The sequence below is a fragment of the Vulpes vulpes genome, chromosome 5 (genome assembly GCF_048418805.1).
Source record: "Vulpes vulpes isolate BD-2025 chromosome 5, VulVul3, whole genome shotgun sequence".
Lineage (NCBI taxonomy): Eukaryota > Metazoa > Chordata > Mammalia > Carnivora > Canidae > Vulpes > Vulpes vulpes.
This window is the reverse complement of record NC_132784.1, coordinates 106,164,969-106,183,875: the sequence shown is the minus strand read 5'-3', so window position 1 is coordinate 106,183,875 and position 18,907 is coordinate 106,164,969. Positions and strand designations below refer to the sequence as shown.

The 18,907-nt window shown below is 35.3% G+C and overlaps 1 protein-coding gene across 1 annotated transcript in view; it reads right to left on the bottom strand.

Moving 5' to 3' along the window:
- Positions 1-18,907, bottom strand: part of IARS2 (isoleucyl-tRNA synthetase 2, mitochondrial) — a 61,269-nt gene that overhangs the window by 21,616 nt on the left and 20,746 nt on the right. The window contains exons 8-14 of the mRNA XM_025991301.2: positions 18,534-18,649; positions 15,988-16,157; positions 15,055-15,145; positions 13,432-13,583; positions 11,021-11,181; positions 1,634-1,736; positions 905-998 (exon numbers count right to left, since the gene is read on the bottom strand). Of these exons, the coding sequence (XP_025847086.2) occupies positions 905-998; positions 1,634-1,736; positions 11,021-11,181; positions 13,432-13,583; positions 15,055-15,145; positions 15,988-16,157; positions 18,534-18,649 (887 nt within the window). The remainder of the gene's footprint in view (positions 1-904; positions 999-1,633; positions 1,737-11,020; positions 11,182-13,431; positions 13,584-15,054; positions 15,146-15,987; positions 16,158-18,533; positions 18,650-18,907) is intronic.

Below are 18,907 nucleotides of genomic sequence, written 5' to 3'. Positions count from 1 at the left end.
GAGAGAACACAAGAGTGTGAGAGAGCAAGAGATAGCGTGAGAACATGTAAGAGACAAGTGAGAATGTGTGTGAGTGGAGGAGGGGCAGGGGAGATCCCACTGAGCAGGGAGCCAGACATGAGACTCCATCCCCACACTCTGGGATCATGACCCGAGCCGACTGAGCCAGCCAGGCACCCCATGACTTCAAGCTTTATTCTGTTTTAGCTCTGGTGTTCACTCAGTATCCTTAAGGTCATCTTCTTAACCATCTAAACACAACCTTGGATGTGCACCTTCTCCTGCCTACCAGGTCTCTCCTTTCTCTTTATTCAGTGAGTTACGAGTGTGCCCAAACTCTAAGTATAAAATCAGTCAGCTGTCTGTATAGAGGGGGGAAGACCTGTGAAAAGGCAAGGTCGTATAAGAAAAACGAGATCCAAAAATCAGGGTTCCTGAGTTCCAGTCTGATACTACTAAACTATGTGACCATCACCTAACTTGGCTGTAATTTAATCTCATTTCCTGTTCTGAAAAATGACGGGGTCAGACTTTCAGTGATTTCTCAACTTTACAGAACTAGTGCCTTGAGGCTGCCAAGTGAGTCAAGTAGAATGAGCTGGTCCTAAGGAGAAAGAAAATCCCTGTTTTTAATCGAGCTTCTGTACTGTGGTTCTATATGAAATTTCATTTGGAAAAACAGAAAAAGTTTAAAAATCATTGGCTTAAATGATCTCCAAGAGCCCTTCCAGATCTGAAATTATACCATAGCAGGAGATTTTCAATTTTCTTCCCTGCCTCCCCAAAAAAGGTTTTCTTCCAAATAAAGAAAAAAAAGTATTCCTAGATTAGAGATTTCCTCTGAGTCACTATTACGTATTTTCAAAACTGCTTGACTGGTTTATAATCTGTTATTTAAAATTACCTGGAAGAACGTAAGACCATGAAGTTCCACTATCAAACCAGATGTCCAAAATATCCTGACCAGGCACATATTCCAAGGCATCAGCACCACCAACCTAATAAGATAATGTGAAAACGCTTTAATCATGCAAAGAAAAAAAAAAAAAGTCTTAAAAAAATCAAATGCTTATACAAGCATTAAACTCACATTTTAAAATGAAACTTAAAACAGTTCTAAGTAATTTGCAATTCAGTACAACTGTTTTATTTGCATGTAAAAATGATTGTGGCCACCTAATTACACATTTACTAACATAAACTGTTCTCATTTCATGAAATGATATTCTAATTAGGATTTTTCCACATGTGATGCAATCAGTTAACTCTTAATGCAGACCCTACAAATTCCTGATGCCATCAACGTGAGGCACTGCTCTCATACAACTGTATCTGCTTAGTCAACTAAATCAGCTAAAATCAATCTTGGCCCTCAACGAGATAACAAATAACCCTCGTACTCTACTGCTAGATTAAATACCAAACTTCTTCGGTTAAATAGAACCATCTACTCTCAAACTGCACTGACTTCTAAATTACAGTGGAGTTAATTTACACTTTACTCCACTGTAAATTAACTTAACTCATTAACTTAACATGATGATATAACCACTTTTTATCTCCCAGGAACCCGCATGTTGTAATGAAGTCATGCAGGGCACACAAAGGCTATTGAATATACATGGAAATTCACCTGAGATAAGACTTCTTTAGGAAGAAGTTGCTCAGGAGGAAGAGTCCACCAGACATCACTGCCGTGTTGTTCCACTAGTTTAATAATATGCTCAGTGGTCTGGCTGTTTTAGGGGAAAAAGGCAGAAATGCTCAATGAAATACAGTGATTAATACCAAACATTTTAAATTTAAGAAACAGCTAAAATTACAAAAGAAAGAAAAAGAATATTTTCCCCTAGCTGTAGAATATTTTTTTCTTATCTTTTTGTCCAAACTTTTTTTTTTTTTTTTAAGACTTAATTTATTCATGAGACACAGAGAGAGAGGCAGAGACACAGGCAGAGGGAGAATCAAGCTCCATGCAGGGGGCCCAATGCGGGACTCGATTCCAGATTCTGAGATCATGCCCTGAGCCAAAGGCAGACGCTCAATCACTGAGCCACCCAGGCAAGGCCACACTAAAGCATGGACTTAGACAGCAAGTATCCAGGCTTATATCCTGACTGCCACTTTTTACATGTATGATCATGCCCAAGGACTAAAACTTCATGGAGGACCAGGCCCAAGGACTAAAACTTCATGGAGGACCAGGCCCAAGGACTAAAACTTCATAGAGGACTATGCCCAAGGACTAAAACATCATGTAGGACCATGCACAAGGACTAAGACTTCATGTAGGTCCTGGTCCAAAGACTAAGACTTCATGTAGGATCAGGCCCACGGACTAAAACTTCATAGAGGACCACGCCCAAGGACTAAAACTTCATAGAGGACTAGGCCCAAGAACTAAGACTATGAGCATGCCCAAGACTAACACTTCATGTAGGACCATACACAAGCCCTAAGACTTGATGGATGACCATGCCCAAGTACTAAAACTTCATGTAGGACCATGGCAAGGACTAAAATGTTTCTAAGTCTTGATTGTTCCCTCTATTAAGAAGAATACAATTCATTCCTTCAAAAATATTTACTGAGAAATTCCAGTACCATAGAATTGTTCTAGAGGTGGAAATATAGCACTTGACAAGGCAGGTAAGATTCCTGCACTAATGGAACTTAAACTGTAGTGATCCTAGACGCTTCCCTCAGAATGCCTCTAAACTAAATGCAATGATCCACAAAAAACTTAGCATGGTGCTCGACATACAGTAAACAGCCAATAAATACACATCAAATGAATACTGAAATTGACCATATCTTTGGGAAGATACACAATTATAAATTATTTGAGGGCAGCCCGGGTGGCTCGGCGGTTTAGCATCGCCTTCGGCCCAGGGCATGATCCTGGGGATCCGGGATCGAGTCCCGCGTCGGACTCCCTGCGTGAAGCCTCCTTCTCCCTCTGCCTGTTTCTCTGCCTTTCTCGCTCTGTGTGTTACTCATAAACAAACAAACAAATAATAAATATCTTTAAAAAAATAAATAAAATTATTTGAAAACTAAAATCAGGGAAAAATTTATACTACATTTTCTCACAGGAATAATGTATTATCATAGCTTTATTGACATTACAACTTCCTCTAGTTGCTTTCCACTGAGTCAGGGGACATATAATGGTCAAGAGTGTGGACCCTGGAACCAGACAGCTTTGGTTTAATTTCCTGACTCTACCATTTACTAGTTATGTGACCCTGGACACAACACTTGCCATTTCTGTATCTGTTTGTAAAATGCAAATAATAATAGCATCACCAAGATGGCTATTGGATATTAATCAAGCTTATATATAAAATGCCTAGAACAATGTCTGGCACATATTAATAAGTATTTACATAAGCATTAGCTATTATTCAAAATTAGAAAGTAATTTTGTTAACCCATTACCAAAACACAGGCCCATATTAAAATTTACAGATTAAAATACACATACTAAAGCTAACTTTTGAATTATCTTCCTTTCTACCACATTCCATTAATGTAAGTAACTAAGAATTAAATGCAAGCCCATGAGAGTCAATGGACATTGAAAGAGTAGTGCACAGGAGAAGCTTTGCATTCTTAATCTAGATCTGCTTCTCATTATCATGACTATGCAGGGCAAATCATTTAACCTCTTTGGGTCTGACAATTCACAAATAAAATGTTTATGAAAAAAAACTGTCTTAGGAAGCAAAATTCTAATGGGTATTACAAATTAGGCTCTCAAAACGGAAATTCGAAATACCTAAATTGGTATACGAGGAAGGATGGTTTGAAAAAGTATAATGTTATCAGCATCTAAAGAAATTAAAAATGCTAATAATGTTAAAATGGGCACAAGTCCATATTTCTTGTAGCCAACACATTTTCAATGGACTTTAACAGTAAAGATAAACTTTTGTGATAGGAGACCATAAAAACTTTGTGCAATAGCTAGTTATATGACAATATTTAGTTACATATTACTATTTTATATAGTTTGCACAGAACATTGTAACAGTTAAGAAAATAGGAAAATACTGGAAAAGAAAATCTGAATAACATAATGCTATTTTTCTAAAGGAATCCCCTCTACAGAGATACTAGCAAAGTACATTTACACATACACAATTACAATAGATACAATGCTCATACCAATTCTGAAATTATCATAGAAAAGAATGATTTTAAATATGAGTGTCATAATGACAATTTATTTTCACAATGTAATCATTAGACTGTAGCTTTAGGTAAACAGTAAAATAAAACAGTGTTTAAAACAGTTTTTGATGTGCTGGAAATAAACAGGTTAAGAACACAAAACTAAAAGCAAATAGTCTGAATTTCATACGAATTTAGGAAATAGAGATATTAGGATTAATGTTATTAATTAAAATAAAAACATTTATGTGTACACTACACATTGTACTTTTCAAAGCACTTTATTAACAAGCACTATCTAATTAGATTCACAGAAAAAAATCTTTAACAGCTCCTGACAGATACACTGTTCTGTGCCTTGGGGATCCTTCAGTCATGAGCCTAAGTAACAAACACAGCGCTGGCCTTAAAACTGTGTGCCCTAAATCATCGTTCAATTCTGTTTTTACTTCTCCATTCAGCTTCTCTAACTCCTCTATAAAGACAACCATGGTAGTTGTAAATGCACACTCCTGTTCTCTGGGGTTTGCTAAGCAAAGGTAATAAGATTCTATTACCCACGCATAATGAAACCCTGAGCCAGAGATGAAGTTAGGGAAGCAGTCGGTCCCCAGAGATTAGAGTGTTGACAGAACAAGCACCAAGTCCAAAGACCAGATTCTATCAGTCAATTATTACATACTGACAGGAATATCTATTATTTTTCTGAGCTTCAATTTTTGGGAACACTGGGAAAAGCTGTTAGAAAGGCTAGAAAGGTTAGAAAAATTTTATTATTAAAAAAGGAAAAAGTCCTAGTATCTTACTCTGTAACCTTAAGATTATAGATGTTGCCCATCCACCCATTTTAAAAGACAAAATTCACTTCGAGACCAAGTTCTTTTCTTATGTTCCTAAATAGCAGATAATTCAATGAAGTTTTAGAACTATAACGAAAAATAGCAAACAATAGAGATCCCAATTTTGCAGCTGACAAGTTATTATGGCAACTGTAAAATCCTACCAAGTCCAAACCATCTCTAATCTAACTAAACTTGAAATTTTGTTGTATTTTCTCATAAAGAGATTAGCAATCCACTCATATATACAATTTTTCAATGTAAGAAGTATTTTATAAACACCTTATTTGCAAATATACTTTCTTAAAAATCTCATAAGCCTCTTGTTTAAGTGAGGAGTAAAGTCTGATTTTGTTTTTCTTTTGTTTACCTAAAGATACTTCTAAAAATGACATAACCACACAATGTTATCTACACCAATTATCTACAATAATCCTACAGTAGTTATTTTTTTTCATCTTCAAAAAAAATGTCATAAGTAAAACCACGCACTTTATGTGGTGTAAATAACCCAATATTTTCCCTCATGACATATCCATGTGAATCTGGACAGAAGAATACTTTCTTTCAGTGTCTCCAACAAAAGTACAAAACACTTTAGAAAAGGGAGAGAACCAGTTCTGCTTCATTAACAGAGCAAGTCTCACTAATATTTTAGAGCAAGATTTGCTTCCTTACTTTGTATCACAAAATATAAAAATATCACGCACTAAATGTACTTTAAAAAGCATTATGTTCTGCAACTCAGTTCTGTTTTAAGATCTTAGGACACTGGGATCCCTGGGTGGCGCAGCGGTTTGGCGCCTGCCTTTGGCCCAGGGCGCGATCCTGGAGACCTGGGATCGAATCCCACATCAGGCTCCTGGTGCATGGAGCCTGCTTCTCCCTCTGCCTGTGTCTCTGCCTCTCTCTCTGTATGACTATCATAAATTAAAAAAAAAAAAAAAAAAAAAAAGATCTTAGGACACTATATTACTTGTATTTTTGAAAACAGGAAAAGGAAGCTAAAGATAATTTTGGAGTTTGAGATAAAAACAACAAAATTTATTATAAGTAAGAATGCAGAGTTCAAAAGATAACACCCTCACAATCCAAACAAATCAAAACTTAAGTGCACAGATTTGGTATCACAAAGTGAGAACTTTTTCTTGACTTGTACCGATGGTCTGAATGACCCTAAAAAATTGTGCCAGAGAATTTTTAAAACAAAATTTTCAATAAAAATAAACATATACTGACGACCTATAAACTTGAGGTAACTATCCTCAATTGTAAAACAAAGAAAAATTTAACATTAGTTCAAACAAAGTCTAAAATGATAATTTGTAAAAGAAATGCAACTAAATGCTACACAAGTGGTTAAGAATAGTCATTATAATACTGTAGCAAAAGTCCAGAAACAGCCAAATGTCAGGATGGGCTACATTTATTTGATTTTCATACACTGGGAACGAGGCAATTATTAAGAGCTAAGCTAGCATTTTAATGGCTGTACGTTCATTCTTCCAAAACTGACTTAGATTATTTCTTTACATCATCATGGCCCTTTATAATCAACTGTATGAGACATATCTATCTTCATACAAGAGACATTAGTTCTATTTCCTTAAGGATAAAATATTTTACAGGCATAACTGTTCATAATGAAACTGAGATTATGCTTTAAAAAGTTTTTAAAACAATCTTAAATAATATTTGTTTTAAAAACAATACGTATTTCTTAGGGATACTGAATATTCTTCAGAAAAACATAAAAGGAAAAAGTCAAAATTTATCTTTGGAAATTTAAGAATTCTTGCTTCTTGTTAATAATATCCTGTACTTAACACAGACAGTTCACTTATAACCTACAGATCAGTCTAAATTACTGTTGATAAAAATGGGTGAAACCACTTATCACCACATAATCTATATACTTCCATTTTAATGTTGTATTTCATAAAGCAATAAATCCGTCATAAAACTTTGTACTTTACGTGACGGCGTTATCTAAACACATGCATTACATGTTCCTCCTTAGGGTTCAACCAGTGAAAATCCACTAGGTAATATGAGCAACCATAACACCATCCAATCATTCTAGACTTTGATATCAACTGAGCTGAAGGCTTATTTAGTGGGTTATCAGAAATTAAGCAGCATTAAGATCACTAAGCAAGAAGAAACTGTTGCTGTCATTCTACTGTTTCCTGTGTTTTGTCTTTATTAAAGGAAAAATATTAAGGATTGTAAGACAACTTTTCTTCTGCAAGTTACTGGAATAAGAATGAGGTAAGAGGCTAAATTACTTCCAATATATTTACTAAATTTATACATTTAAGTGTAGAGTACACGAAATTTGAAGGGGGGGGGATTCTATTTTTAACTTAATCCCATACTTATGTGTTAAAGATGGCAGGAAATAACTTTGGAGAAATATTTTATTTACTGAACATTATAACATTTTTTTCACCAAAAGATCATTATTATTAACATGAACAGAAGACAGTTAAAGCTAGCACTCAGGGGCCCCTGGGTGAGGCAGCTGACTGCGCATCCAACTTGTGATTTCGGGTCAGGTTATGATCCCAGGGTCTTGGAACCAAGAACACACCCCCACCCCCACCACCAACTCCCTCCCACCCCCACCCCCAACTCTGAGGGCTCTGCCCTCAGCAGAAAATCTGCCTGCAGTTCTCTCTCCCTCCTCCCCATGTGCTCTCTCTCGAAAATTAATAAATCATTAAAAAAAACAACCAAAAACAGCATTCAGACTGAACTGGAAATTACTTGATTGCTTCTAGTAAATTTCTCATAATTCCCAGAAATCAGAGGCTAAATTTCCTAAATGCATAGATTATTGCATTAATACTGTCGAACTGATATAATCACCCAAAATAAAGAAAATTTAACAACTTCTTTTCTAGGTGGTGAATGTTTCTAAATTTTACTTTTTTTAATGCTAAAAAGTATTTTTTATTAACTAGGAATAAATTTCTACCTAAATTGTAATGGCAGATTTAGAAAAATCAATAATATTAAAGTCAGAAATGGAATTCTATCTTGAGCAAATACAAATGTGAATATAAAGTACAGATAACATTTACTTCAAATTGAAATTAAACATCAGAGTTTCAAATCTACCAGTCTCTAAGCCTATTTAGAATGTGAATAAACCAATATTTTCTGTCGTGCAACAAGTATAATTAAGGCTTTAACTTATAGACTTTCATCCAGAAAACCAAAAGGAATCCTCTGGTTTGCTTAATGGGGTCATCAAGTGTAACAGCAACTCCATGTGGATTGTGTGCCAATTTCCAGTGGAGATGCTGTTACTTTTGATGGTTACCAACTCACTACAATAGAAAGATCCAAGAAAGACAGAAAATCATAGTCACTTGATTCTAACTTGCTTGCAAAGAAAGAAGATAACCTTTCATGCTATCTTTAAAAACTGACAAATAATTAAGAATTAATATCTATCTTCTTAAATCAATTGTCATGTCACATGAAGGACCCAATAATGGAAGAAGATTAGAGTCATCACTAAAAAATGGTGTACAGGAAAATGACCTACGAATTGATAGACAATTTGGCTAAGTTTGTCTGTCATTTTTGTAGGCCAATATTCTGTATATCTCTTCTGCTTCAAAATCAGGATTCAACTACTATTGTGCAAGCAAGACAATAGGAGATGCACGGAAAACAGTCTGCAATGTATATGAATGAATGTATCAACTATAAATAAAATATAAATAATACCAGATGAAAAACGTGTTTGTGTTTTTCTGACAAAGCTCACATTTATTTCACCTAGCTCAGTGACCACCAATCGACCTATGTACCATTTTATTGTCATGATTAAACAATAGTCAATAAACCAATTTGCTCTTCTTCCTAGTATATGCGTATGTCCACCTCAATCACTCTGAGGCATTTCCCTAAATATCCTGTCCTTAAATACTAAAAAAAATAAAAAATGAGAAACGATGACAATGCCTTAAAACATTCCTTAAAAGAAAACTCTAGTGTGGAATTTTAAACAATACTTGTGTAAATTTACCTAAACTTTAAGGTACTAAGGTAGCAGTGGTTCACATTTGACCACGCTCTCAATTATAAGAACAATGTAAGCAACGATATTTAGGACAAAGAGCCTTAGCTCCAAATTGAAGTAATAATACTGAAGTAACCTGACAGTGATTTCTTGGCCTCTAACCTCTAGATTCTTTTCCTAAAATATATTCTCACTCCTCATGCCTATTTAAAAGTTTGAAATACTTAACCTACTATTCAAGACTCACTATAATTTGCCCCAACCAATCTTTCCTGGTGTTTATCTTTCTAAAACCCTCAACACCCTACAGTCTTATGGTTCCTATACATGTGTGATGCTTCCCCCTCTCCAAGCCTTCAGCTCCTGCTGATCCCTCTACTTGCAAAATACTTTGCCCAGTTTCCTACCTAATCCTCAAGGCCCTACTCAAATGCCATATTCTCTGAATAAAGCAAATGAGTTGCTTTATGATTCACTATTTGCCCGAGGCGGGGCCTCTAGTTCTTCCCTGAGCCATGTTGCCCTCAGATGTCAGATCACCCATGAAGCAGTGATAAAATGTATATTTAAACTGAAAAGGAACTGGGGTGGCTAGGTGGCTCAGTTGGTACAACTCTTAATTTTGGCTCAGGCTGTGATCTCAGGGTCAAGGGATCTAGTTCCACATTGAGCTCTGTGCTCAGTGGGGAGTCCACTTCAGATTCTCTCTCTTCCTCTCCCTCCCCTGCCCTGCTCATAAGCACACATGCGCATGCTCTCAAATAAATAAATAAATCTTTAAAAATAAACAGTAAATTGAAAAGGAACTTTTACACAAAAAACACTAAGAACTACCTATTATGTGGCGATAGATGATTAAGACAAAAATACCACCCCACTTTAACCAACATTTTAAAACCCCTAAGGTACATGCATTCATAAAACGACCACCTAAAAAAATATGGACAATGCTGACAATGAAAAGCGGAACATTTTTACATAAATTCTGATGAACCCCAAAGGAGGGACATTCAACCCTATGTCTACAATCTCTTGAACTCCCCATTCTTTACTTACTGGCCTTCATGCCCTCAAAAACCTCCCTGGATCCTCAAGTGATAAAATGTGAAAATATTTACCAAATGGGTTCAAACATTTTACTCACGTTAAAACATAGTTTAGCAAAAATTCCATTAACCAAATTAAAATAAAATTACTCAAAGAAAATGAAAACCTAGGATGTATTCCTAAAAAGAATGATTAAAACTCCCCTTTCCATATCTGATAGTAACAGCAATACCAAAACTTCCCTAATTTCCCAGAAGATAAACTAGCTAGACTATGATCTCACTATGATCTCAAAGCTGGGACCATGTCGGTCTTGTTCAGTGCCTCAAGGAATGTCTAGTGTCTAGATTAGGAAATACATTTTCTTTCTGCAGTAGAAGCTTTTCTACCCTACACTGTTGACGATGTTCATGTAGTATCTTTTCAAAAAAAAAAAAAACTTAAGGAAAAGAACAAATAGTTCGGAAGGTAATCATCACTAGAATAAATGTAATTTTGTGCATTTAACTATATTACAGTTTCTTAAATTTTAAAGAGTCTATAATTACATAATGTTATTTCTATTGAGAGACAGTAGCCCAAAGTAAGAGAGGGACTCTAATTCCTAAAGAAAAATTGCATACCGGGATCCCCTCCTGATGCCTGATTCTGGCACAATGCTACAGGCACACAGAAACAATGAATTCCCATTGAAAAAGGATCAGAGCCTCCGCTTTTAATTATCCAAACTGAAAAAATGCAGTTGTTAAAATTTCAACCATATCAAAGGATCTTTTTGAATTATATTTTACTCCCCCAAAAAGACTGTGATTTTAGAATATGTGATTTAACGTATCTCAGTTCTCTCAATAGTCTATTTTTTCACTTTTGAACAAAACATAGCTCACTTTAAAATGCTGAAAAAACGTAGAAAAAGTTCTACCTGTTGATCAAGAATTCATCTTTTGTCTTGTGATGAAATACAGGGATTGGAACACCCCAAACTCTTTGCCTTGATATACACCAATATGGCCGTCTGTCCACCGTTTCAACCATGGCATTCAGTGCTGATCCAGGAATAAATTTCACTTTTTTTAACAATTCCTGCAATTGATTCGCAAATCAAGTCCAGTAAGTGTAAACAGAACAATTTTTCCAGAACTGCCACCATTTAGCCTACTAGTTATTTTCAGTGTTTATAGTTATTTACATGTCTCCCCAATGCCCAAAAAACTACAGTAAAAAGCTACAGATTTCAGAGCAAATGAAGCAAAGTTAAAACACGGCCAGAAAGGATCTAATTAGTAACATCAAGAGCAGACTTCACCATTAGAGAATGTGACCAGAGATTTTATACTAACTTTCAAGCACCCTAGGTCAAAACTGGCAATAACAGGGTTAGCAGAAGCATTAAACTTCATTAAACTATAGTCAAAATCCATTGAAACTTGATTTCGATGATAATTTTTCAGTACTTAAGAAATGCGCAATTGTTGTAGATTAAGAAACAAGGACTGTAATAGAACCTAATTTCACATAGTGTGGTTTACAACATAGAAAACACTTTCTCAGAGTCCCAGTTCTTATTTACTTACTCTCTCAAGAACTCTCCCTACCTGCAGCCCCACAAAATTGTTTTTTATTTCATTTAATTTGTCAATTACCAAAAGATGAACTGTATAGGAAAATGTTTGGTAATAATCTCCAGAAAGGCCAAAATATGTTAATTAAATTTTTGAGAATCTCTCCATGCGTTAATTAAAGCATTTTCTACTCCCAGAGCAATTTAAACATTTTCCTCACTTAACCTGAACTACAAGAAATCCTCTCCCTGGGGGGCACCTGGGTAGCAAAGTCAGTTAAACTTGCTTGGGCTCTTGGTTTCAGCTGAGGTCATGATCTCAGAGTTTTGAGATCAAGCCCCAAGTCTGGCTCTGTGTTCAGCAGGGAATCTGCTCAAAATTCTCTCTCCCTCTGCTGCTCCCCACTGCTCGCTCCCTCTCCCTCTCCCTCAAATAAATAAATCTTAAAAAAAAAAATCGTCTCCCAAGAAACCCTTTGTAGCACCACCTACTGGCAGAATGGCAACATCTGCAATTCAATTTGATTACTGCTTGGTTTAAAAATCCAAGAAATATGAATACAGACTGGATATTTGATTCTGTTAAGCAATAACCATTACTTTTATAAGACGGTAACAATGGCATTCACATTATTTTTACATAATCTTTATCTTTCCGATACATATACTGAAATATTTATGGAAGATATAAGGCCTGAAATTTGCTTCAAAATAATCCAATGATTAAGGAGTAATAGGCAGGGGTGGTAGGAAGGGCAAAAATAAAAATAAAACTGGCCAAAAGTTGATTAATGTTGAATTTGGGTGGTAGAAACAATAGGGTATGTTATTTTATTTCCATAAGAGGAACTGAAAATGGTCTATAAAGGACAATTAAAAAAGACAAAAAACCACTTGGCTCTAGCATATTATATCACACTTAGATATTCTTCCATAAAAAATCTGTGCAGAGCTAGAAGTTACTAATCTTAACATCTACAACTCAGGGAAACAGATTTCACAGGAATGTAAAAAAAAAAAAAAAAAAACCCACAAAAAAGTCCATATTACAGTTCCCCATTCTATGCAAATATAGAAAATGTAGATTGCTTGCATAGCTTCAAATTGCCAGGCCAACAAATAAACCAAGTCACTACAGTTATATGTTAAGATGAAAACAGTAAAGCAAAATATCTTCATTATCAGCCTGATTAATAAATATGAATTTGAGCTTTTTCACTCAATTAAGTTGTTCATGACACAGAGATACATAATTATAGTGAATAAAAGAGCTCAAATATATATTAATATTTAGAATCCCCATTGTAAAGTATTTGTTAACTCAAGGCAAGAATTTCTTAAATGGACTGTAATTTCAATCATAAGGAAGAACGGGGTTTTTAGAATGTTTTAGTGAATGTTTACTGTGTGCCACTGTTCTGGAGCTTTTATTCACTTAACTCATGAGGCAGGCATCATATTATCAGCTCCATCCAGATGAGGACACTGAGGTTCTAAGAGGTTAAACCATCTCCTGAACTCAGTTCTGTCCTAATTTATAATATACAGGGCAGGAAATTTAGACAAGTACCTTAGCCTCTTTAAGCCACACGTGTGTAAGGAAGGTAGAGAAATCCAAGATCCTTCTAAAATCATAATTTTATGAAATCAAGTCACCAAATTATTATAGAAGCAATCCTTTCTTTTCCCCAAACCCTACCCTCAACCTCGTATGCAACCCTTTCACACGAGGGGATGAAAACCCAACACTCACAGTAGAATGTCTTTTATACCTTGGCTGTAGCCTTGATATCCGTGATATTTACAAACCACTGCTTGCTGGCACGAATAACCACTGGTTTCTTAGTCCTCCAGTCATAGGGATAGCTGTGTACCAATCTCTCCTCTTTCAACAAATGCTTGGCAGCCTGAAGCATCTTTATAACTTGAAAAATAATCAGTAACAATTTATATTAGACATAATTAAAAAGTACTATGAAAATCCTAATAACTCTCTAACTCCCAGGGAGTATTAAATCTGGACTAGTAAGTACCAGTCTGTAAGAGTAGCCACTTACCAGCTGTCAAAGGCATAATCTAGGAATCTCCCGGCCAAAAAAAAAAAAAAGAGAGACTATAAAACTTTAATTAGACTACAAATTAAGCCACTCCCATGGCTTTTCACTCCAAAGATAAATAGGATATATCTAAAATTCTACATTTGAAATTCATAGTCATAGTGTTTCATACCATGAATCTTAAAATGGTTTCCAAAAAATCCAGAAACCAGCTACAGTGGATTGAATTTTAACTTCCCAAAAGATAACGCTTGGTACCTGTCAATGTGACCATATTTGGAAATAGGGTCTTTGCAGACATAATCCAGTTAAGATTCACACTGGATTCAAGTGCACCCTAAGTCCAATGACTAGTGTTCTAATAAGAGAGGAGGACACATAGACACATGAGAGCAACAATGGGGTAAAGATTAAAGTGATACAGCTGTAAACCAAGGAATGCTAAGGGTAACCAGATGCCACCGGAGCACCGCCCTGCTGATTTCACACTGATTTCAGACTCCTAGCCTCCAGAACTGTAAGAATAAATTTTTATTGTTTTAAGCTACTAAATTTACGGTACTTTGTTAGCATAGTCTCACGCAAGCAATACACCCTTTAGTTAGCCTTAGTGTAAATCTGAGCAAAGAAAAGTCTTCAGGGCAGCCTGGGTGGCTCAGCGGTTTAGCGCCGCCTTCAGCCCAGGGCGTGATTCTGGAGACCCAGGATCGATTCCCATGTCGGGCTCCCTGCATGGAGCCTGCTTGACCCTCTGCCTGTGTCTCTGCCTCTCTCTCTCTGTGTCTCTCATGGATAAAGAAATAAAATCTTTAAAAAAAAGAAAGAAAAGAAAAGAAAGAAAAGAAAAGAAAAGAAAAGAAAAGAAAAGAAAAGAAAAGAAAAGAAAAGAAAAGAAAAGAGGTCTTCAGAGTACCTGGTCCTTGGATCCAAAATTATAAAAAGTCAGAAAGTCAAATCAAGGCTGGAGGATACCTAAGATCATAACATATCAACAGTGCTTTACATGTGCTCAGTCAATTATAAGGGTTATAAAAAGAATAGTGTCTGATACACAATCAACAACTAGCCTCAAGCTTGATTTTATTCTTCCACTAAACTAATACTGTTGTGGCCCTAAAATAACATCATTTGCTAACGATTCCCCTGCTTTGCTTAACCAAATAGAGCAACTTTAAAGCAAAAGAAGTCTCAACCTCCATTTTAAACTACGGGGTAAAATAAACTACAATTTTAGATCTTTGTTTCTAATGAAAGTGTAAGATGGGAGAACAGCCAGCAAAGGTTGCTGCTGTTTTTCAGAAAATATATATTTATGATAACAACATACACAAGACTCACCCACATCTGTTCCCTCTTCAAGGACAGCCTTGTTTTGAAGTTTAGGACCTGCAACATCTGTGAAAACTCCATCTTCATCCACTAAACAGTCCTACAAAGGGTTATATTCAATAATTAAATTACCAAAACATTTAATCTTATGACAACTGCTGACAAAACAATATATATAAAACATCTCAGTATAGTCTTTCACTGTATTGAAAATCTGGGTACAAATACCATATGATCTCACTTGTATGTGAAATTTGAGAAACAAACAAAAGAAAAAGAAGAGGGGAAAAAAAAGAAAGAAAAAAACTAAGAAACAGACTCTAAACTATTGAGAGCAAACTGATGGTTACTAGAGGTGGTGGGGGGTGGGGGCAATGGGGTGAGAATTAAACAGTACACTCATCATGATGAAAAATAAAATAACATTCAAAAAAGTAAGATATATTAAAAGCACCTTCAACTTAGTCTCTCTTAATTTCCAGATCTATGGAAATGTACATATATTGTGCTGACTTTGGGATGCATCTGAAGTAAATGGAAAAACTGCCTAATTGGCATGTAAAACATAAATTTAGAAAGGACTGTTTACTTAAAAAACAAAACAAAACCTGTTCTTTTCAACTAGTAAAACCTGCTCGCCATTTTTCACAACTAAAAGCAATCTGTCTATATGAATTAATACTTTGAAAGAAAAAAATTGTCCCCACTTAATATTTTTCAACTCTACTTTTGTGGTGATTTTGTGCTAAATCTAGGAAATCTTTCACAATTAGTATGAATTAACGAGGCATTAGGGTACTGAACATTAGGGAACTAAGCATTTCACAACTAAATTATGACAAAAATGATTGCTTATCACCAAAAAATAAAGATGCTAGTTAGGATTTATCACTTTAATTTTACAAAAGCAATAATGATGAAGGAAAAAAAGAGGAAAAGTACCATGGGCAGGTTGTGCTGAGAGGCTACACTGTAATCCTCCATACCATGAGCTGGGGCTGTGTGCACCAATCCTGTTCCTTTTGTCATGGTCACATGACTTGCAGGTAAAAGAGGGGAGGCTTTATCAGGAATTAAAGGATGAGCACAAGTACCACCTTCCAAATCTGCACCTGTAGGGAAAGAAAGCCATAATTTAGAATTATTTTACACGACAACGCTTCTACAGTAGCCACAGACTATCAACAGTAGCCACAGACTATCAGGTGAAAGGTGCAGGATCTGCAACGAGGCTGGGCTCAAATATCCGCTTCCCCTTTGACTTGCCCTGTGACCTTTAGGAATCTATAATAGGTGGATAATTACAGTCCTACCTCAGAGAGTTGCCATGAAGACAAGCTGAGGTAATGTATTTTAAGTATTTGGGACCCTCAGCCTAATACTTGCCACACAGTAAATGATTAAAATATTAGCAATTATTGGGGCACCTGGGTGGCTCAGTTGGTTGGGCATCTTTGGCTCAGGTTGTGGTCCTGGGGTCCTGGATGGAGACCTGTATTGGGGCTCCTTGCTCAGCAGGGCACCTGCTTCTCCCTCTGCCCTGCTCCTGCACTCACTCATTCACTCTCTCTATTTCGAATGGATAAATAACATCTTTAAATAAATTAAATATTAGCAATTATTATAAGATACGACTCAAACGGACCCTAGAAGATTTCTTTAATTTATGTGCAGCTATGCACCTTTTGGAACATGAAGACAAAGAAACAGTAGTAGATCACCAAATCAATGACCAGTAGGTTCTGTTTTTTTTAAGATTTTATTTATTAATGAGAGCTGCAAAGAAGAGAGGCAGAGACATAGGCTCCCCACAGGGAGCCTAATGCAGGACTCAATCCCAGAACCCTGGGATCATGACCTGAACCAGACAGACACTCAATCACTGAGCCACTCAGGTGCCCCACCATTTCTTATCCTTTTATGAAAAGAAACAACAGTGAGTTCCCCAGAGATAGTATTAGAATCTACTGGTTGGGAGCCTGCTTCTCCCTCTGCCTGTATCTCTCCCTCTCTATGTGTCTCTCATGAATAAATAAATTAAATCTTTAAAAAAAAAATCTCTGATCAGTAAGAAACAATTTATATTTTTCTGGAAAGAAAAGCTATCCTACAAAAATTATTCCACTTTAGCTGTTCAACATTCCTACTATTTTATTTTTTATTTTTTTCATTCCTACTATTTTAATAAGTAATAAGCTGTCTATAGTTTATTTTGCCACAGAAGAGAGAAGTATATCTATTCTGAAATGTGGTGGCTCAAAATGGTAACCCAATGATTCTCTTACACTAATAATTTGAAACAATTACCTAATCTAGAAAGGTGATCTTAAGTTTAACCTGAGCACTTTTAAAAACCTTATGAGAATGCCATTCAGCTTTTATAACAATATCTAATTTGTTAATGAAGTCTGTAATATCTTCTGTGCTTAAAAAAGATATAGGAAGGTGGGGTATAAAGAATATACTGAATCCTCTAACTTATTTATTGTACCAAGAAGGACCAAATGGTATTAAATATCAAACATTCTGTAGCTTCTTTCCTGGTTTTGACATAAAACACTTTTTTTGTTACGGTTATGGTTATTTAAACTTAAACTATTTAACTGGCTTGTATCTGAAATGATGCATTTTGAAGGCTTCTCTATTGAGCTAGGCAATCTTTCTATTTTGGGGTGTCTCTACTCATTCTACTCATGTGATTTTTTTTTTTAATTTATTTATTTTAGAGAGTGAGAGAGCACAAGTGGGAGGGGCAGAGGTAAAGGAAGAAAGAATCTCAAGCAGATTCTGAACTGAGTGCAGACCCTGCTACAGGGCTCAATCTCACAACCCTGAGATCATGATCTGAGCCAAAACCAAGAGTTGGACATTTAACCAACTGAGCCACCAGGTGCACTGTGATTTTTTTTTTTTAAGTAAGAAACTCAAAGATGTAGTATCCTTAAAGATCAGAGGTGATTTTAAACTTCCCTAGATTTTAATAATTATATTTCAAAACCAATCAGTACTTTAGAACTCCCAAATTACAGCTTACTAAGGATTCTTCTGATAGAAGTATAGTCTTTGGAATAATTTTCAGAATTCACTAAATTTCCTCATTAAAATCATATACCAAAAAAAAAAAAAAAAATTATTTCCTTCCTTACACCATTGATTAAATCAGATAAAGGTTAATCTTTAGTGAAATAATTTTGAATAAAATTTTAAAAGGATGGGATATTTGTTTATTTCTACATTGTACAAAAGACATTTTTCTAATTTTACTTTGGATATTTGCTAGAAATACTGTTGCGCTTTTATCAATGTTCATATTTTCTATACTATCATGTTTAATATATTTTCCTTTAGTATAATCAATGTAAATATATTCTAGAAAGGTAAAGACCATATCTGTTTCAATTCACAAGGCAAAACAGTCAGCAAGTACTAAACTCAAAACAAATGGTACTCTGATGACTGTGATCATTAGAGTATCTATAAATCTTCACCTGAAAATGTTGAGATAACCTCAAATGTTGTTTCCAAAGCAGAAGCAACAGATGTTACTTTATCTGCAGCAAGTACGTACAGATCTCCAGATGTGGAACATTTCACAATAGCATATCTAAAATAAAATTTTAAGAGAAAATTAATAATAATGAAAAAAGAAAAGTCACAGATATTTTAAATGGTTTACATCATTTTAGGAAAACTAACTTCATAATCGAAAAAACAATACTTTCAAGAACTTTATCCCTTACATTTGTTTCATTTTTCAAAAAAGGTGAAAATGAGATCTTAAATGGAATTATTTAAATCTTAACAAAATCTATACGAACATAACAACTAATCTATATATCATTCATTAAATTTTAAGTGAACA